The sequence below is a fragment of the Protobothrops mucrosquamatus genome, unplaced genomic scaffold (assembly GCF_001527695.2).
Source record: "Protobothrops mucrosquamatus isolate PMUCROS unplaced genomic scaffold, P.Mucros_1.0 scaffold342, whole genome shotgun sequence".
NCBI classification, from domain to species: domain Eukaryota; kingdom Metazoa; phylum Chordata; class Lepidosauria; order Squamata; family Viperidae; genus Protobothrops; species Protobothrops mucrosquamatus.
The window spans coordinates 648679-674776 of NW_015386679.1; the positions used below are offsets into that span (position 1 = coordinate 648679).

General features: G+C 49.1%; 1 protein-coding gene across 1 annotated transcript; it reads right to left on the reverse strand.

Moving 5' to 3' along the window:
- Nucleotides 1-1454: 1454 nt before the first annotated feature.
- Nucleotides 1455-24275, reverse strand: SETD1B (SET domain containing 1B, histone lysine methyltransferase). Its single transcript, XM_015815433.1, has 18 exons — nt 24185-24275; nt 23775-23926; nt 23168-23266; nt 22454-22724; nt 19885-19997; nt 15722-16912; nt 11091-11834; nt 10242-10415; nt 9648-9735; nt 8704-8936; nt 7989-8115; nt 6890-7399; nt 4288-5850; nt 3718-3884; nt 2965-3096; nt 2283-2402; nt 1750-1887; nt 1455-1644 (listed from the first exon to the last, which is right to left on the reverse strand). The coding sequence occupies exons 1-18, from the start codon at nt 24273-24275 to the stop codon at nt 1471-1473; spliced, it is 6087 nt and encodes a 2028-aa protein (XP_015670919.1). The 3' UTR covers nt 1455-1470.
- Between the last annotated feature and the right edge of the window lie 1823 nt (nt 24276-26098).

Here is a 26098-nt window from a genome sequence, read left to right on the forward strand (position 1 = left end):
GAGGAGAAGGAAAGGGGTTAGGCGTGTCTAAAATAATTTTTAGGCCACCTCTGCTTGCCTCTGCTTTTAATCTAGTTGATGGGTTTTTAGCAGGGGCGAGTTTCAAGGCCAGAGAATTCAACCAGAGACTAGGAGGCGCCCGAGGTGGGCTAACAATCCAAGTTTTGCCCCTCAATTTGAAAGTGAACCCTTCAGCCCCTCACCTGGCTATCACCCTAGAGAGGCGTCCCCTTCTCTGATGTTTGAACCTACTTGGTTTGCTGCAGGAGGACCACCTTGGAGACCATTTTGACAAAAAGGTTGGTTTGAAAAGTCTTTGCTCTCAAGGCGACGCCAGAGTGGTAGGTGGTGGACACAACAAGGATAGAGCCAGGGTGCCACCTTGTAGCTGCCCAACTGGCCTCTACCAAGCTGGCTTAGCTGCCAAGCAAGACTTGGGTCCTCCTGGGCTACAAAGACTAACCTGCTCGCATGACCAGGAGGTTGAGAGGAACGCCAAGACACTGCCAGAGAGGAAATGGCAGCTTTTGCTTTGGGGTTCTGAGCCACTCTAGGAGTTGAGTCCACCCTGTCCTCTATTCCCTGGGAGGGCACCGCTGTCCTCCTTCTGCCCCACAGGGAGGAACGACGGGTGCCCGGCAGGCAGCAGGGCCTGGTGGACTCAACCCAAGAGGGAGGGACCTTCTCTGCTTTCAAAACCATCAGGCACAGCTACGCTGGTGAGGGACGGAGGGGTTTTCAAAAGGAAGGCGAGGATGCTCCTCATTCTATACCTGGAACTTCACGAGTGAGCATGGATTTCCGATCTCTGATTTCTTTGCATTCAGAAATTGAAGCAAGCCTGGTGGGATGAGACACCCCAGCCCCCCCATGGCCGTTCACCTGGACGTTCCTTAAGAGCTTCAGCCACCTGCAACTCCATATCGAATTGACTCCAGTTTATGGATCCTCCCCTTGTTAATCCCCCTCCCCGTCTCCGCTGGATGTATTTCAACCGTTGAAGATCCTCGCTCGCCCCCCTGCTCTCCAAGAGCCACCCCCACCCCCCAAACCTGCAAATGAACGAGGAAAAGTAGCAGCATCTTATGAAGAAAGTCATGTTTTTAACGAAAGGACAAAATACCTGGCTGTGCCCAACGGGAGCTGGGCTGATGCGGAGCAGGTGGGCAGGGAGTTAAAAAATAGTGTTTTGATGTCGGAACAACTCGGGAGCAGACGAGGGATTTGATGAGAAGCACCTGCAGCACGAGAAGTCCTGGTGTGCGTGTCTGAAACTGGCGGGTCTCCTTCGGGAAGGAGAGGACGTGCCCAGCGGATTGGGTTTCTCTTCTTTCACTCTCCCATTTTTCTTTCCTTTCCCTACTTCCTTCCATTCTTTTTTCTCCCTCCTTTTTTGGCAAAAGCGCGGCCGAGCACCCTCGGACCCCTGCAGTCTGGAGGCCGCCGATGCCTGGCCCGCCACGGGGGCTTCTAGTTGAGGGTCCCTCGGCAGTTCTCGGAGCCGCACAGGCAGGGGATCTTGACGTCCTCGATGGGGAACTTGTAGTCGTAGGTGATTTCCTCGTTGACGCCGATGTGCTGCTTGGAGTAGATGACGATCTTCTTCTGCGACTCCACCGTGACGACCTTCGCGTAGCAGTTGGGCTGCGGGGAGAGAAGAGAGGTGAGGGCTGGCGGCCGCCTGTGGTGCCCAGCCCGCCACGGGAGCCTCGGGTGAAAGAGGGCCTGCCGAAGTAAGGAAAGACTCACGTTGCAGCTGTGGTTGATGAACCGGGCAAAGTTCCCACACTTGGTTGCGTCGATGATGGTGTCGTGGTCCACTCGGAACATGTAGCTGCTCCCGATGCCTTCGTCTTCATAGCGCTTCTCCCGCATGTCCGCGATTACCTGTGAGGGACACCTTCAGTCAGGCCCAATTATGCGCTGGGGAGGGAGGGAGGGAGAAAGTTGGGAGGGAGGGCAATGGGACCCAGACAAAGGGCAGCTGCTGAAGGTAGCAGGATTTCAAAGGGGAGCACAATAAAAGCCAGGGTGTCCCCAGAGCCAGACAGAGCAGGGATACCCCTGACCCTCAAAACTGGCCTAGCAGTTATAAAAGGCAGAGCCGAGAGAAGGTCTGTGGTCAAAGGCCGGAAAGGGTCTTCCGGGCAAAGGAGGAAGGCAGAAAGAAATGGGATGCTGCCCTCCCCTCGGCTGCCGGTCTTCAGTTTCTTAATGTTTCACCAGGATTGGGAGAGCTTCTGTAGCAGCATCCGGGGACAGGGTTACCTGTGGCAGCTTACCTGTCGGATGTTTTGGCCCACGTACTCGATCACCATCTCGTCGGCAGCAATGGGCTCCATGGCAAAGAGCCCCCAGTCGTGAATGTGACTCTTGCAGAACTTTAGCTTTTTCTTCCGGAACTGCGGAGCGGAGGCAGAAGACAGATTGATAAAAAAAAATAAAAATCCACCCTGGGAAAGCGCTAAGCTTCCTGCTTGCCAGGCCACAATCTAAGGCAGAAGTAACCCTCAAAACGGAGAGGCGGGGGGGGGCTTTTGGAAATGCTGATGACCCTTTGTCCTCGTTTAGCAACCACAACAGGATCGGGCAACTTGGTCATTAAGTGAAGTATTTGCGAAGTGAAACTGCAACCGTGCTTACGCTCCGACTTCGGCTTTCCTTGGCTTTACACACCTGCGAAGGCCGTCACTGCGAGGACAGGGGCAAAGCTGCTTTTTCATCCCTGTCGCGCCGGGGAATGTTGCTGAACAAGGCAGTCATTAAAGGAGGACTACTTGCAAACTGTCGGGCTACACGGTAGGGTTGCGTGACACAATTGCCTGTCCTGTCCTAGCCTGTCTCGGGAGGATTTGTACATTTTGGCTTTATTTTTCTACCCCTGCCCCATCTAACCCTTCCCTGTGGGGTCCTTGTCCTGCTTCTCCCAGGCCTACATCCCTCGGGGACAGCCCCACAACTCACCTTGAGCTGGTTGAACTTGAGCAAGTCGCTGTCGCAACTTCCAGTAAAGGATGACAGGAGCCTGCGCTGCTCTGACCGCCGCTCGGAGCCGGCCCGGGTGGAAACATGCAGCTGAGCAGGGATGCTCATTCCCTGTGGGGAGAAAAGGGTCATCCCAGGGCAGGCAGAGGTGGCATCCGGGGTAAGGGGGCCTCACTCAGGTAATCCTCAACTTACGGGCCACAATTCAGCCCAAAATCTCCACTGCTAAGTCAGACAGTTCTTAAGTAAGTCCTTGACTTACAACCGTTCGTTTAGTGTGACCGTTCGAAGTCGCAAGGGTGCTGAAAAAAGGGGCTCATGACCGTTTCCCACACTTATGACCGTAGCAGCATCCCATCGCTATGGCCAGGTGATCAAAATTCTGACTGACTCGTATTTATGACGGTCGCAGTGTCCCGGGGTCACGTGATCCCCTTCTGCAACTTTCTCACAAGCAAAGTCAATGGAGGGTTCACTTAACGACTTAGCAAGAGTGGTGATTCACTGAACAACTGGGCCAAAGAAGGTGGTAAAATGGGGCTAGACTCACTTAACAACTGTCTTGCTTAGTGACAGAAATTTTGGGCCCAATTGTGGTCGTTAACTCCAGGACCACCTGCACTGGTGTAGAATTCCCTTTTTCTCCTTTTCTCCACTCAACAAAATTCAAGGCAAGTCTGCTTCAAAGGTCCAAATCCTTCGGGTCACGGCCCACCAGGGCAGCCCCCTCACCTGCGTATCGGTGGGAGGGTCTTCTGCAAACGCCCGGCTATTATTGAGGTATTTCAGCTTGTCCTTCTTGTCGATCTTGTAATAGCCTTCACTTCGGGCACAGCCGGTGACATGTTCCCGCATCCCATCGTCCCGTTTCTTCTTCTTTGGGGTGAAAAAGCTGGTTGGTAGCGGGATGTTAAGGGAAAAAAAACCCAGCAGCAGGGGTTGTTAAATGCTCCCCCCCCCCAAGAAATAAACAGTGGGGGTGAAGGGGAAATTCAGTGTGTGTTCCAGGCAGAGTGCCAGCTGGGGGTTTACTTGTAGACGGGGCTTCTCTGTAGGGGCACCTACCTGATGTCGCCTACCTAACGGTGATACCCGTCTCTAAATAAGTGTTTCTCAACCTTGGCCCCTTGAAGGAGGGTGGGGAATTCTGGGAGTTGAAGTCCATCCGTCTTCAAGTGGCCAAGGTTGAGAAACGCTGTTCTTGCAAGTTACTTGCAGGTGGGTCTTCTCCAGAAGACACCTACGCTCTGGTCCAAAATTATCCCCCTGGTCCAAAATCTGTGAATATCTGGCAAAGGATATGAGGATGGTACACCCACAGAGTGTCGTTGAGCCAATCCATGCCGTTGTCTTGCTGCAACAAATGGTCGTAGGTGACGCAGAGGAACTGGATGTCCTCTTCGTCGATCCCTCCATTCCAGATGTCGTACAAAATGGTCATCTCCTCGAACTCGGAGCGGGGCCGGAATTGGAACCGAGGGGGAGAGTACTCGGGAGAAGGGATCTGCGGGACGTCATCGGGCCTCTTCTTCTGCCGCCTCCACTGCTGCCTTTTGGCCTTCAGGTAGCCCTCTTCTTCTTTGAAGTCCTCGTTCCACTGGTTCTCCAACTCCTTGAAGGGCAGCTTCTCCACCAAGACGTCGGGAGGGAGTTTCTCGTGGAAACCATCGTTCCGGAAGTCCAAGGTGACCGCTTCCGGGTCTTTCAGAGCGTAGAAGCCCTCTGGGTGGCTACCAAACAGCTCTTTGTTCACAGGACTTTCCGCCAAGGCCACCGGGATGGGAAGCAGGGGAGGCTCTACGGGCTTGTCCGAATAGGCCTCCAACAGGGGTCCTAAAGGAGAAGCTCGTTTCGGCCGGCCCGGTTTCCTTTTGATGGGGAGGATGGAAGAGGGGGTGGCCGGAGGGAGAGGGGGCGAAGCCATGGGGATGTCCGGGAAGGGCAAGATGGACCTTGGATCCTGACCGCACTCCTCTAGTGCCATCTTGGAGTCCATGAACAAGCAAGGCTGAACTGTGAGAGGCTGACCAGGGGCCAAGTCCAAGTGGGTGTGGAAAGCTGGCACAGGGGGGCTGGCAAAGGGGATAGGGGAGGGCACGCTGTTCACGCCAGCCAACAGGGAAGCACCGAGAGGTTCTTTGAAGACTTTCTCGTCGGGGTCCTCCTCCGACGGCTTCTTGCTCGAGAGAAGGCAAGGGAGGGCAGTAGCACCAGGCTCGGGGAACGTAGGCGTGAACGTGAAATCCCGCCCAGGTGTCCGTGGAATGCCCCCGCTGTTGATGCCAGGGGATTGGGACGGGTACGAGAAAGGGCTGCCTGGCACCGGAGGAGAACTCAGAGTCAGACTGCTTCCGGTGAGAGGCGCGTCGCTCCCTGGCGTGGCGGGGATCGTGTCTGTGCTGTGGGACTTGGAGAGACTGTGGGAACACTTGGCTAAAATGTCCCGCCCCGGCGTCCGGGGCAGCTCCTCTTCTAGTGCTGTCTTGCTTGGGCCTAAGTGATCGTGGAACTTGTCCGGAAGGAGCAAGTATTCCTCTTTATGAGGTGCAACGGAGGACAGGGGAAGGGAGCAGGGCGGCATGGTGGAGAAAGGAAGCCCGGTGGACTCCAAGTGAGTCACCACTTCCCTCCCGGGAGTCCGAGGAAGCTGGTCCTCCTCGGCCTCAGCTGCGCAGGGCGATCTGCCTTTTGCTTGGATTTCTAAAGTGCTGTCATTGGGCTTAGTAAAGGAGGTCCTGTTGGACAAGACTTCTCCAAAGAGTTCCACCGGGGTTGGAGGACGGAGGCCTTCACTGTCCTGGGCGACCGGTTTAGGACCATCCAGCATCTCAGGCTCCAGATCGACGTCTGCTTCAGACTCCTCCGCTGGGAGAGGGAAAGAAACAGAGGCATGAAGGACCACCATCACGTTCTTCAACCTTCTCTGTTATAGGCATGGAAGGAACTTAGCGTCTGACTGAGAAACAGGATTGTTGTCCATGCCAATCTACCCAAAACTAGCCCCAAAGGTCCCTTTTTTGTAAGCAACGTGAAATATGGAGTCCTCGGTGCTCACTGAACTTGACTGCTGGCTGCAGACATTTCATGACCCAACTAGGTAACATCACCAGGCAAGCCAACCACGAAGTTCGGAGAGGCTCAAGAACTCCACAGTTCTACCCTGAGCTACAGAGATTCTCTTCTATTGTAACATGAAGTACTCTTGATGTAAAAATAAGATACGTATTTACTGCAGGCCGGACCATACTCTCTTGCAAAAGTGATCATATGTTTTGGAAGACTCCATGTATTTTACCACAGCTTAGAAATTGTGTCCCTCTAAGCTTAAAATTCCTCAATCACAATGCGTACTTCCACCTGAGCAAAGGCTCCAGTGTGCCTTAATTTTAAATACTGAAAAAAAGAGAACTTTTGAGCAACTTATATTTACCAATATTTGTAGCTTAGGGTTGAAAGGGAGGGTCCTTGCATGTTCTCCGAGCTTGGTTGCTTTCTTGCAGATGTTTCATTACCAAACTAGGTAACATCATCAGTGCTGATGTTACCTGGTTTGGGTAATAAACGTCTGCAAGAAAACAACCAAGCTCAGAGAATACCAAGGACCCCCTCAACTTATATTCATATAATGTTATATAACTTATATAAATAGATTAAAGACATCGCCGGAGCGTCACCCAATCCTTAATTAATATTTGGGCCTTGAGTTACCTGGGGACATTAAGAATCAGCCCTTATTTTCAGGTCGCGCTTAAAAAACAACAACCCCTAAGTCTTAGAAACCAAGAAGTAGTAGGTTGAAGATGGGCTTGACGGAGACTGCAAGCCAGGCGATGGCTTAGCGTGATGGGTGAACTCAGCCCCCGGGAGACGCCTCGCCGGAAAAAGGAAGAGGGCAAGATCCTACCTGTCCTACACATTGGAGACAGCCGGAGCGTCTCCTCCTGACATCTCTCCATCACCACCAGCACTTCGGCAGCCGAGGACTCCTCGGGAATCTCCTGGTTCTGCTCTTCTGCTGGCCTGGTGTCTTCTTTCATCTCTCCTCCTTCTGGAGCTGAAGGGTCTGCCAGGGCCAGGGGGATGTAGTCCTCCTCCACCGGAAAGAGTTCCAAGACGGTCTCTTTTTCGTCCTCATCTTCCGGTCCCGGAGGGAGGGATTCGAGGGCCAGTTCAGCAGGCAAGGTCTCCCTCACTTGCGATAGAGAGAGCCCCTCGTCATCCTCCATCTGTTCCTCGTAATTTTCACCCCCCTCCTGCTCATCTTCTTCTTCCTCCTCCTCCTCCTCTTCCTCCTCCTCTTCCTCTTCTTCGTCTTCATCATCAGAATCAGAACTGGTCCCGAATTCTGAGGATTCCTCACTCTCATCAGACGACTCGAGTTCTGCTCTGGAAGAGGCAGGACTTCCTAGATCTTCTGCTGGAAGGCAAAACATTTCTGGTTCATTCTGATTTTAATTTTTTTTCTCCTTGGTTTAGAACAGACCAGAGAAATCCGACGTTTCTGTCGGTTTCCCACCTGATTTTACTCCTTTTGCTGCACAGCCTCACTAAAGGCAAAACCTCTCTGATCTTACTAAAGTTATCTGAGCTGGCAGCCACTGTGGCGTCCCAAACACAACTTTACCTAAAGCCCTTTTATATTGCAATGAAATATTCATTAGAAAACTGGCCAATCTGATATTTGGTAAGGGATACAGCCAAGCAAAGTCAATGGGGGAAGTCGGATTTGCTTAACGGCCGCACACGTCACTGAACAAGTGCAGTGACCGTTGACAACGGCGGGAAAGAAGATTGTAAAATCGGGAGCAAACCATTTAACCACCATCTTGCTTAGCCAGGGAAATTCTGCAATTGTGGTCATAAGTCGAGGACTACCTGTGCAAAACTCTCTCCTTTGGCTACTCCTTCGTTCGGAATATCGTCAGCTTTTGGTAATTCTTCCCCCCTCCCCCAATGTGTTAAAAACCAACATGCTGTTTCCAACTTCTGATAAAGCTGCACACCTTCTTCAGAATCTTGATCCTCTTCCTTTTCACTGATTTGTGCTTCTGTCTCCTCTTCTTCCTCTTCCTCCTCCTCCGCCTCTTCCTCTACCTCCTCCTCTTCTTCGTTGACATCTTCCTCTTCCTCCTCTTCCTTAGAAAGAAGGAATTTGGAAAGCTCAGCAAATACATTTGGCCCAGGGGTGAGAGAAAAGGTGTGGGCCGAGAACTGGCATTAGGGTAAGAAGCCTCAGCCCTCCGTGACCTATTTAACAGGCAGACCGAAAATTATGGGGGTCGGTCCGAGATGTATCTCCAGGGCACCGGGTTGGGAAGAACCAACCTAGATAAACATAAGTGCCAGCCACAGACCGACCACGTGGTAGTCTGAGTAGCAAAGTTTTACTCTCAAAGGCAGGGCATTGAGGAAGAATATAAATAAAGAGATCCTTCAATCCTGCCGACTTCACTAGAAACACCTCCAAAGTAAGGAGAGTAAGGTGGCTTCAGGCTGTAACCCACTTGAATCCTGACTGTCCTCTTCCTGGATGTAACCGAGGACTCTGGGACAGCCTTCAGTGCCATCATTTACCTGGGCATTTGTCGTGCTAGTAACCCACTCCTGTGGATAAAACGTTTTATGAGTGGCCTACAAGGTGAGGTTCAGGGTTCTAAGGATCTTTTGATTCCTCGTCACTTATGTCATTGTGGAACTGAAGAGAGCTCAGGTGTCTACCTTGTCGGACACGGATTTCATGACCCCTTCCTCTTCCTCCCGTTCTGCCTCCTTTTCCGAAGAGGATTCCTCCTCCTCCTCCTCTTCTTCCTCTTCCTTGCCCGAGTCTTCCTCCTCTCCTTCGCTGTCCAGTTCCAGTGGCCTGGCCGGTCTTCTTCGGAGGCCCACAGCATCCGGATCTTTCCTGGAGAGCTCCATGGCTGCATCGGGCAGGTCTCGATCTCGTTCAGATTCTAAGGATAAAACAGGCGTGTTGAGGGGAGGGAAGAGAGTCAGACACAACTTTTGAGAAGTCACAGATAAGCAGATTGGACACGGTTAAGCTCCTTGAGCCAAATAAAAGCTTAGAGACGTAGCGTTGTCACGCACGCAGTGCGTGATATGGGGCCGGCAAGGTTGCCAGTTGTTACAGGGGACACTGTGTGCCGGTTCACGCAATTTATACTAAGTCAAAAATGCAGTTGGTTTGGTTTGACTTAGGTTATGTGAAAATGCTCACCCCTGCATGCGCTCTCTAGGGAGACTAATTTATTTACTTATATTTGCCATTCAGCCTTTATTGCTGTTTAGAAATAAGGAGGTGAAAGCACACAATACTCTTTCCTTTCCCCACTACAACAACCCTTGAGGTGGGCTGGGCTGAGAGAAATGGACTGGCCCAAAGTCACCCAGCCAGTTTTTCCATGCTTAAGGCGAGACTTGAACTCATGGTCTCCTGGTTTCTAGGCCAGCACTTTAACCACTATACATGCTTAATATTCCCAGTTCACCCTCCTGGGCATGCTTTCAAGATATTATCAAGGTGCTCTCTGCACACTTTGTTTGGTCATACGTGGAGCAGTGGGGTTTAAGCCAGCCATGCCAAACTTAATCCTACTGGTTCTATTCTGATCACGGGTTAAGCCTAGCTCTAATCTGAAAGAGGAGGAAGCAAAGGCTAGCACCTTCATCTTCATCATCTACGGAGGTAGATGGCCGAATTCGCTTCTGGTCTCCAGCTGAGGCAGCTTCAGGTGGTTCCTTTCTCTTCACCTGAAGAAAACAGAGAACGAAATCTCTTTTGGGAAGGGGTGATTTGCTAGTTGTCTTGCCTTAAGACTCACAAAAGTTTAAAAAGAGGCTGGCTACAGAAGAGTGTGAAAACAGATTTCTTATACTTACAAATCATTCGTTTATAGACCATTTGAAGTTATGACTGTTAAGGGGGCTATGGCCAAGACCTTAAGCCCCGATCATGCTGTTCTTAGGTCTGCTATGGGACTTCTAATAATTTATCAAAAGTTGTCCGATCCAAGGAGATGAAATCTACACCCATGTAAGGCGCTCCCAAATAATTGCTCTTCTGAACCTGTGGTGCTCTCTCTAGAGAGAGAAGACCATTGTTGGTTCCAATACACCTGCTAGCTGTCAATAAGAGCTAAGCAATCCAACATTCCTTGAACAGGTCCTATAATCTAACATAAGGTCAAAGTTCAGGGCCTAAAATCTGCACTGGACATCAAAGCAAACACCCACTTCCCATTGTTGAATGCTCTTACCTTAAAAGATGGTAACCGGATGGCCCCTCGTAGCCCAATTCCCAAGCCGATCCCTTCGTATCCCAACCCTTCTCCTTTATTCCAGTTCTCCAGAAGACAGGAGGTGATGCGGTCCTTTGGTTTTGGCTTTTCCTCATCTTTCTGGTCCCCAGATTTTACCGGGGTCAAAGATGCCTGGGAAAGACAGGCAAGATCTCACTTTGGGGCCAAAGGAGCCTTTTCTATTCTATTCCTTTCCTATACTCTTGTATTTCTCTGAACAGATGCAGTCAGCTGATCTATCCCCATGAAGATGACCAGAGCTTTCTTGATTTAAATTTCACAGGAGAAATTCACCATGAATAAACCCTGGGAAGCTAAACCCAGCCCCACACAATCTGGACATCGACCTTGTTTGCTGCAATTATTCCCAGATTAACTGCTGGATCTTCACTTGGTCTGATCTTACATTCATGGCTGCAAACAGGATGAGTTTTATTACCCAGTTTAAAACTGTATATTGCCAGAATCTGGACTTTTAGTAAGGGTCACCCGCAGCAGAAAGCTATCTGAACTCAACGCTATTATATCATCAATTCAAGATTGTATTCATGTCTGAAAACAGGCTGATGTTTTATGGGTATTCAAATACATAGCATATTGAATCATGTCATTGGAGACAAGAAAATAGATGATCTAGACTGGTGTTTTTCAAACTCAACCAATTTAAGATGTATGGACTTCAACTCCCAGAATTCCTTAGCTAGCACGAGGAATTCTGGGAGTTGAAGTCCACAAGTCTTCAAATGGCCAAGTTTGGAGACCCCTGCTCTAGAAAATCAAGGCTAATTAATTTCACCAACTTCTTACCTTAGCGAGACGTTCTTTCTTGTCCCACCAATCGTCAAACGCCCGGAATGCCACCACTTCCACCATCTTCTTGTTCAAATCCCTTTTCATTATTGCTTTGAGCTCCTTCACGATCACCAAAAGGACGCCGTCCACTGTGGCCTTGTGCGGGTCTTCCTTCTTGGGCTCATAACCCGGCGGGGGGACGGAGGGGTCAAACCTGGGCAAGGGGGGCCACTGTTGCCCCCGGTTCATAGCTGCCCCCATGGAGAAATGCCGGTAGGGAGGGAGGTTCACGAACTGCATCCGGTTGCTCACGAAGGGGGGATACTGGTAGGTGTTTTGCCCCTGCATCAGGCGGCTGAGCATCTGAGTTTGCATTTGGAAAGACATGGACAGCCCCCCCCACTGGTTGCCCAGCACGCTGATCATATCCATCTGCATCAGAGGAAACATCCCGGGATGGAAGGGAGGGAGAGGGGGCAAGATATGAGGGGGAGGGACCCCTGGAGGGGTTGGGAGGGGCGGAGGGGGGACGGGGACGGCTGGGTGGGTGGGAGGAGGCGGGGGAGGAAGAGGAGGAGGCATCGGGAAGACCGTCTGGGGAGGTGGCGGAGGAGGCAGCGGAGGAAAGCCGTGCGGAGGCATTGGGATGGAGCTGCCGATGGAGGTGTTCACCACAATGTTCTTGGCACATTCTGCGCTGGGCGATTCGCTCATCTCGTCATCCGAGATCTCCATGTCTTCCCCTGAAGATTGATGACACTGGGAGGGAGGGAGGGAGGGAGAAGAGGAGGAGAAAGGTCCACCTTAGACCGGATCAGAAGCAAAAAAGAACCCTGAACTCGAGAGGATCTTCAAAGCTCATCCACCCCCCAAAAGTGCTCTTCATATCAACCTAAATAGATAAATAAATGACTCCACCAAAGATACACCTTGAGCGGTTTTGCTGCTCTGAAAGATACTCTCATACTGGCTGGGTTGTTGAACGTAACCCGACAGGACAGAGTAAATAAAAAAAAGGTGTTTTGCCATGAGAGGTGGGTCTCTCCTCTCCCCCCCCCCTTCCCGCCACAAGCAATCCAGTTGCTAAACTGAAGAATAAAAGCGGTTCTGAGAAATCTCCAATCTGGGTTTAATCAAGACAACTTTGATCCAACTGTGACCACCAGAGGGCGCTGTTGGCAAAGAGTGAAATTTATCTTCTGCAGTGTTTCTTCAGCAGCCTGGAGCTCCCCGCAGACGAGGGGTTTGCAGTCAGTAGAGGTCTTCCTACTGGGTGCAAGAATCTCCTGTGGCGTCAACCTTGTAGGAAGGTCTCCCAAGGAGAAGATAAAGCAGAGACCTCCAAAGAATCTCTTCTGCTGCTGACCTTGTAGGAAGGAAGGTCTCCAGAATAGAAGACAAAATAGATCTCCAAGGGGGAAGACTCACATATTCTCCCATCTTGACTCTAAAGCTATGTGCCCAGCCTGATCATCATGGCCTGTGCTATTTGGAGACCTTGGGAGGTGCATGCCTTCTCTAAAGTGTAATTATAATGAAATATTTTTAGAAGACAGGAGAGCACAGAAAACAGAATGGGAAGCCACCAACTACTCCAAACCCAACCCTCCTTTCACCAAGTTTTGCCGTCCCAAGCCATTGCTTGAGTGTGAATCCAAGCACAATCAAGGGGACGTCAGCTTGAAAACCAACACCATCAACAAATTGTAAAAGAAAAGAAAAACGTAACTTCAAAAGGTCTGCAGGGTTTGAAGATACTCTTTGTTTACGTTCAGGAACTGCCTTCACCAAGAAATAGGAGCGCCTTTGATTTTTTTAAAAATGTAAATGTGAGAAACATCAGGCAGAGGGATGGTCAAGAATAGTCACTTTGCATCAGTTCCATATTTCTTTCTCAGCAAACACCCTAGCCCAGGGTCTGCCCTTTGTGCTAAGAAACCTACTGGAAGCAAAAGCCCATTGTCTGACACCTGTCACCTGCCAGAGACTGAGACCAGTGCCTAAGTACAGCAACAGCTGCAAATCCATCCAGATGCTTCTTCCTCGCCGGGAGGAGAGAAAATTGAACAACACGGGGTTTCGTTTACACTGCTTTATTCAATTCTCACAGGAAGGAAATTTAAGCTGATCTTTGGAGACCCAAAGAATGAAGCGAGATCTTCTCCAGAGAATTGCAGCTCGCTCCCAAGACTACCTGGGTTGTAGAGAAATGCCACAGCGGTGTGTGTTTGTGCCACACCATCGGACAGGCTCAGGTGCTGTTTTGTAATGAGTGCCTGCCTCCCACTAGGAGGACTTGGGGTGGGGGGAGGAGAGACAAATGAGAACACTTGAGAAGAAGGAAACCCAAGAAAAGATCTAACGTCAACACCAACCGTTTCTTAAAAGCTACAACATCACTTGGTTTAAACTACACCAACTTGGAAAGCCTCAAAGCTAGATCAGACACATCAGCATGAAGGAGGGACTGTTGTCTACAATCACAACTATCTTTGTAATCTTCAATGTCTTTATAGTTATATTAGCTGAGGTCAATAAATCAGCAGAAGCCAGCGTTATCACTTAACTGGTTAATTAGGAAGAGCTGGTAAAAGGTTTTCCAATTAAGCATATTTTTGGACCAGCCATAAACACCAACGATAGGAGAGACCAACAGATGAATGCTTTTAGCTGGAGAAGAAGAGAGGAGAGACTGGAGAAAGAGGAGAAGGAAGGGAAAGGGAAAGAGAGAAGAACCACTGAATTTAACTCAGTAGCCAGCCAGGGCGAGAATTATGTATATAAAGGTAGTCCTCGACTTAACAAGAGTTTGTTTAGTGACCGTTCAAAATTACAAGGGCCCTGAAAAAAGGACTCGTGATCATTTTTCACACTTACAACCACTGCGGCATCCCCAATGGTCATGTGATCAAAATTCAGAGGCTTGGCAACTGACTCCTATTTATGACGGCTGCAATGTCGCCGGGTCATGTGATCGCCATCTTTTGCGACCTTCCAACAAGCAAAGTCCACGAGGAAGCCAGGTTCACACGGAACAACCTTGTTACGGACTTCACTTCGCAACCGTGGCAAGAAAAGGTTGCAAAATGTGGCAAAGCCCGCTTGGCAAATGGAGGTGAGAGGGCCGAAGGATTGCAGGGGAAAATACAAAGAAAACCCCGTGCCAGGAAGGCTGGCACCAGAAGAACCGATGATTTCTCGACCCTTCTCTATAATCTAAGGAACGTGCAATTGGATCCTGCGTGCATCCGCTGGGAATAAATCCTATCACGTTCAAGAGGGCTGAGGGATAAAGACAGACAGACAGACAGACTGAAAATACTTGTAACTCAGGTTTTAGATGTTGGCATTGGTTTGCTCTCCAAGCTTCTTTCAATTTAGTTTCTGAACGTTTCGTTACCAGACTAGGTAAACATCATCAGCAGGATTTTCTTGACAAGGAATTCCTGCTGATGATGTTACCTAGTCTGGTAACGGAACGTTCAGAAACTAAACTGAAACAAGCTTGGAGAGCAGCAGACAGACGGAACCCGACTCAAGATTTGCAAATATCTCAAGTAAATTAAATCCCTCTTCTTTCAGTGACAGCCAGATATTTAGCTATTATCGTCTCTCACCTTTTTGTGGGAAACAACACCCAGTGTATCACAATACAATACAATACAATACAGCCGCTCATAAAAATATGCAAACTCCTTTTAAAAAGCCATTCAAGGGAAAACAAAAGCATCCACCGTCCAGTGGATCAATTGCTCCTGGAAAGAAATTTGACAAAAACGCTCCCGGGAAGTCTTATTGCATGACGGAAAACAGAAGCATCTTTCTGCTAAGCCCCAACCAGCTGACATAGAGGGGAATTTCCATCACACAGCTTGCATAGCATTGGCTGGGATTTTTAAAATTTTTTTTATTTCCAATATTAGCAAATCAATGTCTTTGTGCATAAATGGAGTAATTCTCCCCCCTCCTCAAATCTCCGGTGTAGTCTAAACATTTCCAAAAGGATATGATATTCAAGCAGAATAAAAGATCCAATTTTACATCTTGAACATCTCATGTGTTATAAAGTGAACGTAATCCGTGTTTATTACACCACCTGTCATCCTCGATTTACGACCAAATTCGGACCAGACCTTCTATTGCCAATATGAGAACTGGTCATAAATACCATTTTTCAGCGTCATTGTAACTCTGAATGGTCATTAAACGAATAGTGGTTAAGTCAAGGGCTACCTGTACACCCTTGGGTGCAGAGTCCAATGGATTTCTCAGACAAGGTGGAATGTCTGAAGCTCCCACCGATACTCACAACGCACTGAAAAAAGTGACTTGTACCATTTTTCACACTTAGTTCGTGGCAGCGTTCCTGGGGTCCCCTGATCAAAATTCAGACGCTTGGCAACCAGAATTTGTGACGGCCGCAGCGTCCCCTTTTGCCACCTTCTGACAAGCAAAGTCAACGGGGAAGCCCGACTCACTTAACAACCGTTTGACTCATTTAACAACTGCAGTGATTCAGTTAACAACTGTGGCAGGGAAGGTCGTAGAATAGGGCAAAGGTCACTTAACCACTCCCTTAGCAACAGATATTTTGGGCTCCACTGTGGCCGTAAGTCGAGTTACTACCTGCGCATCTGCTCCCTTACCTCTTCCATTTTCTCTGGCGGGGGGCTGCTGCTCAGGGGCTGCATTTCTTTCGCCTCCAAGGGCTCCGATTTGGAGGTCCTGCTCAGCTGCTCCACAGGGGTGGTGCTCGCCTCGGCTGCTCCTCTCGCATTCTGGCAGGCAGAAGCCGTCCCGACGGGCTCATCATCGTCGTCCGAATCGGGCAACGGGGTCGGGCTGATGTCTTCCAAGCCGGTGCTGGAAGGGCGCGAGGAAGGGGTTTGTGCTTGGTAGCTGGGCTGCGAGTTTGGGATGGGGGACAGCTGGGACGAGGACGAGGAAATGGGGCTACCTTCCATTCGAATCTCATTGTCCGAGTCGTGCTCGTTGATAAAATAGAGTTTTGTTCTCTGCTCTTTTAAAAGCATTTCGATCCTCGAGTCCAAACTGTTATGCTGAGTTTCCGATTCTACGGTCGGGGTGCCGGGCGTCTCGCTCCCTTCCGGAGTCTGGCTGAGGGACGCCCCAGTGGAGGGCTCATTAAGACTGTCGGGTTCGGGGGGCGGGGGCGGCGGAGGAAGAGGAGGGGGCTCCTCGGGTTTTTCCTTTGCAGGAACAAATTCAACAGGAGGAGCTGGGCTACTTTCCACAGTCACCTCTGCGGGAGGCGGGGGCGGAGGCCGCCGGTATTCAACCTCCCGGGACGTTTGAGAAAACGGGGGCTCTTCGGGCTGAGGGGGGTACGCGGCTGGCGCTTGATAGGGGGAAAAGGCAGACTTGTACGTCGAAGCACCTGAGTGGCTCACTGGGGACGTGTGGGAATATTGCACCGTTTCCGGCTGATGGGACTTGAAGGCAGCAAACTGATGCTCGGAGCCTCGGAAAGTCCCAGCTGAGTTATGCACGTAGTGGTGGCCCAGACGGCGGTTATAAGCATCCGTGAATTTCGTTTCGTGCCTCCGGGGTTTGTAGCCGGAGTCCTGTCCGAAATGGTAGGCCGGCGTGGTCTGCCGGCTAGAGTAGGCAGAGTCTTGGGAAAAGGGAGTCCCCAGGCGTGGGGTCAGAGGCGTTCCTTGGGACTGGGGGGTGAACTGGCTGTAGGAGTTGGGCGTGTCCTGTCGACAACTAGAAAAGGCCGTGTCGTGGGAAAACGGGGTGCTGCTGTTTGGGGTGGTGGAGGATCCCGCCGAAGAAAGGCCGCTGTCCTTGAGCCGTTTCAGAGTGTCGGCCAGCTGCAAAAGAAGGGCAAGGAGAACCAGTTAGTAACAGGCGAGATCCACTAGAACTGGGGTGTCCAACATTGGCAACTTTTAAGACTTGTGGACTTCAACTCCCAGAATTCCCTAGCCAGCAAGTGCAAAATACGGGTCCTCATAGTGTAACTCCCCCCCCCCCCTTTATGTGGGGGTTGAGCTGTGGGTCTGGCTTAGCTGCCAACCCTGGTTGAATGGGCAAATGCTAAGTCTTCCTGAGGGTGTCACCCGACACGCACAAAATTTGCCTTAGATGCTGAGAAGGAAACGCAGACCCAGCACAAAACGTTCCTGACGCTGAAGCCACTCTTTCCTCTAATCTATTTATCTGTCTTTAAAAAAAAAAAAAAATACTGTGCAGAATTAAACACACTATTTATTTTATTTTTAAAAAAGCTAGGGCTTCCAATAATAAAATACTGAGAAGACACAGCAGGGCAAATGGCATCTTTCCAGATATGGATTATTAAGAACGAGAAGAGCAGCCAATGATTGCTGTCAATTAAAATTTACTTTGACGTCTTCAGTGGTTTCGTGAATCTGAAATTCAGAGCAAAATAAAATGGAAACTTTCAAAACCAGACTGACGCTAAGCTTTGCATGAAATATATGTAATGGAGTTTATGTGTGTACACACACACACATGCTGGATTTACTACCACAAGTAGGCCTGGCATTTCTGTTATAAAGTTTGAGTTGGAGGTGATTTTACGATTTTTATGGTGGCCGTTAAAGCGAAGCACATGGTCATTAACTGAATACAGCTTCCTCAATGGGAGGTTTTTTTTTTTTTACCGGAAATTGGCAAAAAAAAAGGGTTCCAAATCACGATTGCTGAACTGCAGGATGCTACAAATGGTGGTAAATGTGCACCAGTTGTCAAGTGCCCAAATTGTGATAACGGGGATAATGCAAGAGTTTTAAGTACAGAGTTTTGGTCGTTTGTTAGTTTTTCCAAGGCTATTGTAACTTTGAACTGTCATTAAACAGTCATAAGTCAAGGTCTACCTGTATACACACACGCACACAATCAACCCACTATATATATAGCCTATATATGTCTCATACAGTGGCAGCAGGAATCAGCCTTGAAACTAAAACATTGAGATATATATTGAAATAAATGGGTAAACCACCAAGTCACGATCAATAAAACCAAACCCTATAGAGAAACAGGGTCTGAGTATCTGTGGAGCCCTGGAAAAGGGTCTTAATATTATTTCCCACCATTAAGGGCCCCTGAATCTGGCTGTACAGCAGGAGAATTTGTATAAAGACCGGTGAGAAAGATCGCTCTGAAATTCCTTTGCTTTGTAAGGCAACCCAGATGGAGGTGCTTGATCAGAGTGGATTCCAAGCTGAGCACCAGGAACATGAAACGTCACTCTTAATTCTGGATAAATTACACTCTACAAACAGGAGGAGAAGGGAAAGGAAACGAAGTTGGGCAACTGTAACAGGTTTTTTTTTTAAAAAAAACCAACAACACAATGTTTCCTCTACCATTCTGAATAATGCCTGTGGAAGAAACACTGTTGTATTTTTAAAAAAAAAACATCCGCAGAAATTGCCAAAGTCAGTGATTGTGTATCCCAACAAGAGATGATGTTTCAAACAAGGGAACCACGTGTAGAAATTGCTCAACAGAGTTAAGAGTTCAGAGTACAGTTTTTGTTTTTTTTTAAATTCAAACTTCCAAAAGGCAGCCGGAAAGTAATAAAGGACACTGTCCCAGAGCAGCTGCTGGCTTTTTGCACACACTGGCCTGATCGAGTAAAATTATGCCGTTTAAGCAATTGGAGATTAAAGAAAAGGGAAGAAGGAGCTGAAAAGAGGCGTTTAAAATTCTAGGCAACAGGTGCTTCTGTCCAGGAGGGAGTCAGCTTCCCAGGAAACATATCCTGAACAAGAGTAGTTTTAAAATATTCATTTACATTCTTGCTAGACAAAAGTGAACACTCACGATGGATGGAAGCTCTTTATACTTAATTAAACACCGGTTTAATCTAAATGATTTACAAAAAGTTAGCCAATGGGATAAGAAATTCGGACTAAGAAAAAGCAAGCGACACCTCCAGGAAACACACCTATTTTTTGTTTTCTTAGCAACTTGTGGTGGCGTTTTGTACAACTGGCTTTCTTCGCATCCCTTGTCCAAATGTATAGGGTCAAACTTCAAAGATTAACACTACTTCAATTCAGTTATCTCTCTCCTGCCCAGATTTCAGATTCGGACTAGGTGACGTCTTAAGCGGCTCTCACAAACCTATTTCATGTGGAAACGTAGGTCCTCTTCCTCCTAACTAGGATGAATCTTTGTTTCGACCTGGGTACAGGGTGAAATCAAAGGTCCCTGCTTCAATCACTCAAAAGCAGACTTCTAAGATAAACAAGTCAAAATCCAATTTTATCGTGGTCAACTGGCCATGAGTAAAGAAATGGACATCAGGAACACGTTACGCTGTTAGAAAGTACGCTGTTAGTAAGTCTTCTGAGCTCCTGTCGCGCTCAACAGCTAGTAGTCAGAACAAACTCGGCAACTTACAAGATGGTTTCGACAAGTCAGTCATATAAGCGGTAAGTTCACATGAAATGTACAAGGCTACTCCGGATATTTTGAGAGTCAGTTGGACTGAGATGGGCAGATATAGAAATGGAATAAATAAAATAGAATGAATTCTGTTAGGGAATTTTATATGTACTCTAAATCAATGTCGAAGGTGGCCCCTTTAAGATGTGTGGACTTCAATGTCCAGAATTCCCCAGTCATGACTGGCGTCTATTCCATAGTTTGACTGCCGAAGGGAAGACCATAAACCTCAGTCATGTCCTTCTTGAGTCAGGCAGACAGACCAGTATACCCCAATCAAAGCTGGCGGTCAACAAAGCTCTTCTCAGCCCAGGTGCCAAGCCTGAAACATCACTTAAAATGGACCAAGTTCCAAACATACCTGCAGGCTCTCACTGAGGGTGGGTGATGCATCTTGTTCATTCTCCACTGGCAAAGTCTGCGGAGTGTAGAGCCCATTCACAAGGAGCTCATAAAAATGCATGCGCTTCTCACCTGGAGAGGTAATAAAATCACTGTTAAAGGAAACGGATGGGCAATGTCTAGAATGACCTAGAACCCTCGCTTTTGCCTTAAATGGAGAAAGCAACGGATCTGGGCTTTGGGGTTGTGCATTAGTGACCCCGGTTTGTGTGAAAATCAAGAGGGAGGGCATTATCTCCCTTTCCAGATGTCTAAATGGTAAAAAGAGTGACTGACAGTCAGCAAATCATGGCACAATGGTTCCTCTATTCATGGAGAAGGAAGTTGTCCTAATTTAATGGCGGCAATCTACCCCTTTATTCAGACCTAGCAGGTCCTGAATGTCGGTTGTTGAGAACAACAGGGGGAGAAGATTCATGAGAAGACAAGAGAATTAGGGAATAATCAGAAGCTTCATATCTGATTCTATGTCTTGCTTCTGAGCTTCTCCAAAGGGGCAACTAGATCAGCCTTGCTCTCTTCCCAAGTTCTGTTCTTGCAATCCCAGTGCAGCTGTATGAAGTTGCATGTACTCTGCCTGTCTGTCTTGGTTAATCTGATTGGAATTCTGCAGGAGAGGCCCACTGAACTGAAGTCTTCTTGGTCCACCAGTCACTCTTAGCCTCTACCCCACATTATCACACTCAATTATGTGACAAGATGGTGCGATTTCACTAGGCAGGTTACTATCTCAGTTACAAAAAAAAAATCAAAGTATCACTAGACAGGCCTTATTATTTCAGGATTAGCAACAACGACACTCGTACTATACCCTAACATACAAATTTCACCTTAAACGACTCATAGTTAAAGTTACAACACTTTAAGATCTCTGGGGTTATAGTCTTCAGAGGCCAACATTTAAACATTATGCACTCTCTTTAATACTGAACATCACACAATTAACTAAAAAGTATTGGATATGTCAGAATCCAAAAAGGAAACAATTATTTCAAAGGCTAGTAGTATTTATAGAGAAACCTAAAACTTTTTTATTAGCAGTAAGCAGTCAAAACGGGTGCAAAATACTAATGTGAGTTTTCATACAATAACAGCCTAAAGTTTCAAGCAATTAACTAAGAATTATGAAGATTTCACACTATTGTTTCCATTTAAAGCCAGAAAGACTTCAGGCTAGAATCACTCCTAAGTAAATTCTGTTTAACTCACTAGAATTACTTCAAACTAATAAAGTTAGGATTGGGCTGGACTGAAAATATTAAAGCTCAACTGATGTATCACAAAGTACTCAGGGCAAAGCTGAAATCACAGATGGTGGTATTGTTTATTGATTATATGCCTCTAGTCAGAATTAATGCAATGGTGCCTCAAAATGTTGAAAGTACACTCAATAGCAAAGCCGTCTACCTGACCTATATTTCCTCTTCACTGATCTTTCCCCCCCCTAATATGCATGTCTGAATCCTCATGTCACAATATGGGTGAAAAAAATGTTCTATTTCGTATGAAATTCAGTGAACTGGATCAAAGCTGTGTTCCAGCATTTAGCCCTGAAAACTGCACGCAGTTTCAAACTTTAGCACAAACGCTTTTAAAAATAAAGTATTTCAATTCACAAAAAAACCCCTCTTCTTTGTTTACATAGGCTTTTCAACCCTTTTACTCCAAAACGTAACATTTTCCCCTTCTTTTTAAATGGATTCTTCTCGTTCTCAAGGAAACAAATTTACATGCTATATATTAAAGTAACAAATTGATCAGAATGAGTGAAGTATGTCTGCAGGACGCAAAGAAGAGGAGGAAAAAGCAGCAAGAAAAAAATAAAACTATTTTTTATCCATTTAGGAATTATAGAAACCATTCCATTCATCCTTAGTTGCTTTGCTTATGCCTAGCAGGGCCAGCACTCCAGACTCTGAACTCCGAAGAAATAAGGGCACACTGTCTCTTTAAGAGACAAAGCAAGACAGATTTTTGCAGTCCCCTTTAAAAATATATTGATTTCCACAGTAAAGCAACAAGATAAAAGGAAGGGCTGTGCTGTAATCCCCCTTGCAGGGGATAAACCTTCCAGATTATTTTCTCAGACGTTTTTCCAAAGGGAATTCTTCCACCCCCTACCATCCTTTAAAGGCAAAGCATACTTTGGGCCCAGAGGTGCAAGGAAAGGGTGGGGAGGGGGCAGTGTAGCAAGCAGTGGGTCAGCAAAAGTGAGGGACTGAATGAGTGAAAGTGAGTGGATGGCAGCATTTGCTAAATTACAGGCCTGTCTCTTAGCAACCAACAACACATTCAACTCCACGTGACAACCAAAAGCCCAGAAAAGCAAGGAGACACAGGGGTATGTGTGTGTGTGTGTGAGAGAGAGAGGGGGGGGGGGAAGTGACAGCCATTTAACAGTCTCCCCCTTTTAATTAACAGCCCTCCCCGAGATCTGCAAATGAACCCCCCCCTCCAGGACTGGAGCAAAAGGTAAGGGAAGAAAACAGTGCAAGATGGAGGAGAGGATTGCATCCACGGGTCCCCACCTTTTGTATCCAGCTGCACGTGGATGATATTCCCCATAACGGAGGTGTTGTGCAGGTGCTGGACGGCTTCCCGGGCGCCTTTGACGGTGGCAAAGATGACTTTGGCGATGCCCAGGTGCTTCCTGTTCTTGGGGTTGTACAAAATCTCCACTTCTTCCACCTCGCCGTATTTTTTGCACATGTCAGTCAGGAAGTTTTCACGGATGTTGTCGTTCAGCTTGGCAAACGTGACTTGCTTGGGGGGCACGGGCCCCACATAAAACTCATCAATCTGGGGGTTTATTTCACAGGAGGGGGGAGGAGGAGGAGGAGGCAGGGCCCATAACATGGGGACGGGGAGGGAGGGGGGAAGAAGAGGAAGGGGAAAAAAAAAAGTGACGGGAGTCAGGTCAGTCAGCGGTTTGGTGGGAAAAATGAAAGTTTAAAGCGCTTCTCTTCAACGGGAGAGCATTTCCCCCGTCCTCTTATGCGAGCCTTCAATGAAAACTCCCACGCTGCTACCCCCTTGGGCATGCCTTGTTTACACAACAACTGACAATCTGGAAAGCCTCAGTCCAGCCAACTTTTGACAAACAGCCGCTCAACTTCTACACCTGGCTGTCTTTGACTACGGCACTACTACACTAATTGCTCAGCAAACAAGAAAGCCCGAAGAGTAGGTTACGGGCGACTTCAGCCAAGAGTAGCAGCAGCACCACCGCTGAGCCTCTCTACCTTAAATTTTGGGACGGAGAGTTCCAGTTCTTTCGTTTTGGTCCAGATGCGCCCTATCCTGGGATCCTCCACGCACTCCACGGGGGCCAGACTGGGATTCTGCAAAAATAATAATAAAAATAAATAGAAAAACAGCACGGGGGATGTCACTCACCTCCAGAAAAGCCAGCAGGTAGCGATCCAATCCTTGCCAGCAGGGCAAAAAACTTTACCCTGCAGGACTGCAAAGCAAGGAAGCTGAAGGACAGGCTGATTTTCTTTAAGGGGGGGGGAGGATTTTAGATGCCACTGGGGATAAAGGAGCTGGGGATCCCCCAGCCAGCAAAAGAAAGCTGCAGTTGTTTTGTTTTGTTTTTTCCTCTGACAGGCTACATTAGGTCAGGGGGTGTAACCTCAAGGTTTGCAGGTTGTTTCCTAGCAAGCTTTCCCTCCCCCAGGACATCAAGAAAGCTCTTTGCTCTTCCCTAGAAAGAGGATCACTGAGGTTTCCAAGCAGATTTGGGGGGGGGGGGGGGGTTGGAAGAAAAAAGGGGGGGGAAGGCATACATGCATGGGTAGCTTTCTGCTTTCTTTTTTTCCCCCTTGTCCCCCAGGGGATCCCCCTTACAGGAATGCTGAAGTGCTGCCCATCGTAGCGGTAGAGTTTGTGCTGGCCTTTCTTCAGCGCCGGGTCAATAATCAACTTGTAACTTTTCCAGTGGTGGTTTTTCTTCTCGGCCGAGGGACCCGCCGGGCCGCTCTCCATGCCGTTGATCCAACCTGAGGAGGGGGGGGGGAGAGGAAGGATGAGCCCCAGAGTTAGAAAGAAAAAAAAGACAGGAGAGGAAGAGGGAGGAAGAGGAAGGAAGGAGGGCAGAAGGAAGAGGAGGAAGGGAGCCGGGGCCCCCTCCGCCTCGCAGCCCCGGCCAGCCGGGGAGAAGCGGCGCTGCTGCTGCTGCTGCTGCTGCTGCCCCATCGGGGCCACCGGGGGAAGGAAGGAAGGGAAGAAGGCAGGCAGGCAGGGGCAGCGGCGCTCACTTGAACTCAGTTTGCGGACCGGGTCCTCGCTCGGCTTGGCTCGGTCCGCCGCCGCCGCCGCCGCCGCCGCCTTGCTCTCTTTGAAAGACATTGTCCGCCGGGCCGATCGTCCGTCCGTCCGCGGGCCGGGAGAGGCCGCCGCCGCCGCGCCTCGGCCTCGGCCGCCGCTCCTCCTCCGCCTCCTCCTCCTCCTCCTCCTTCACACGGGGCCGCGGGCTCCCTTCCGCGGGGCCGGGGCGCCTCCTGCCGCCTGGGCGCTTTTTCTCCTCTTGGCGAGCCAGCACATATTGTGTGTGCGCGCTGCCCGCCTGCCTCCTTCCTTCGGCGGCTGCTCAGGCATCCCACAATTCTCCGCCAGGGAGCTGGGCGAATGGCTAACCGCCCTCCGCCGAAGGCACATTCACGGCAGCTGCGCCGCGCCGCGCAGCCCCCCCCGGCCCCGCCGCCCCCGCGCGCCCCGCNAGGGGCCCGGGCGGGCTCAGCCAATCGGGGCGCCGCTTGCATCGGGCTGGCGTTATTAGAGGCGGCGCGCGGGGCGAGCGGCGCAGACGGCCGAGGAGAGGCGGCCGGAGTGGAGCGGGGGTGCGCGCGCTCGCTCGGCCATGTTTTTCTGCAAAGGGAATGAAACTGGCCAGCTGGGTTTGCCTTTGTTCGCGGGCGGCCGGGCCGGGCCAGGAGCGTGCAATGCTCGGCCGCCTTTAGAGGACCCCGAGGAAGGAGGAAGACGTGATAAAAAGCTGGATTGTTTTTTTCTCCCCATCTTGACTCGGAGCCCGTCCTGCTCTCGTGTCTAACTAGGTCATGGCACGCCCTTCACGCCAGCAAGTCCCAGTTTTGCATGACCAAACAAAGTCAATCACACGCGTCTTTTGATCTTTTTCTTTTTTTCTTTTTGGAAAGCGCTGGCTTCTCTCGTCTGAAGTGTACATTCCGAGATAAGTCCGAAACACTCTTTAAAAAAAAAAAAAGTAACTTGGCCATCTTTTAAAAAAAGTGTAATTCCTTCCGTGCTAACAAGGTAAAGCTATAGAGGTAGGCACCGTGAGATTCTTGCAAAACAGGCAGGATCTTTTCTTTTTGTCCTTTTACATTGTAAGTACCCGATCCATTCTGTCCTTAATAAGTGTAGTTTTCATGTTAATGTTAACTGCAGTTCTCCTGGTTTATTTCTTTCAGGCTTCATCTGCATGTCATGATATATCTATATAATATCTATATATCTATATATTTGTCTTGTTATCTAAACCAATTGCTTCTGAAGGCTTATAGAGATGCGTGAGATGTAACTTAACCAGGCGTAGCCACACTAACATGGACAGATCGGGCAGGATTTGATCATGTTTGTTTTTTTTAAAGATGGTGGGGCGTGGGGGGGGGGGCAGGAAAGACCACGCCGTTGTCTCGAGGTGCGGCGTAAATCGCGAAACGTAGCAGCTTAAGGCAGCCCAAGTTGGCCGGAGTCAAAATCCGTAAGATGTCTGAACCGCCCCCCCCCTTCCTTGCTTCTAATTATTTGGGTTTGGTTCTGTTGTTTTTAGCCATAGCCATGACTGGAGATTTGATTTGCAAATTCGCGGCAGATCAGGGAGCGCGTAACCAACATTAAGCAATAATGGGCTTTTTTCCGCCCTTTTATATGCCCCAACCGCCCCCCAACTTCACCTCCAGACCTGCGTCAGGAATGGTGTGCGGGTAAGTAAAGCGTTCGCCCTCGCAGTGGAAGGAGGAGAGAGCAGGCCTCGCTCTCCCTCTGCGACAAAGGGGCTCCTCCAGGACGGAGAGCAGAGCTCTTCTCAGTTCGGGGAGGGGGCAACCGTCGCTAACGATCGGGGGCTTGGAGGGGGGGGCAGATCGGCCGCCAGAAGCCGGGTCCTTCCTTGTCTTCCATCTTGCCCAAAGAAAGCGCTGGGCTTG

Coding starts and splice junctions, on each gene's coding strand:
- SETD1B (XM_015815433.1), bottom strand. CDS start 24,275: ATGTCTTTCAAAGAGAGCAAGGCGGCGGCGGCGGCGGCGGCGGCGGAC. Junction 10,416..11,090: donor AGAAAGAACGTCTCGCTAAG/GTAAGAAGTTGG, acceptor TGTCTTTCCCAG/GCATCTTTGACCCCGGTAAA. Junction 5,851..6,889: donor GTCTCCAATGTGTAGGACAG/GTAGGATCTTGC, acceptor TCCCTCTCCCAG/CGGAGGAGTCTGAAGCAGAC.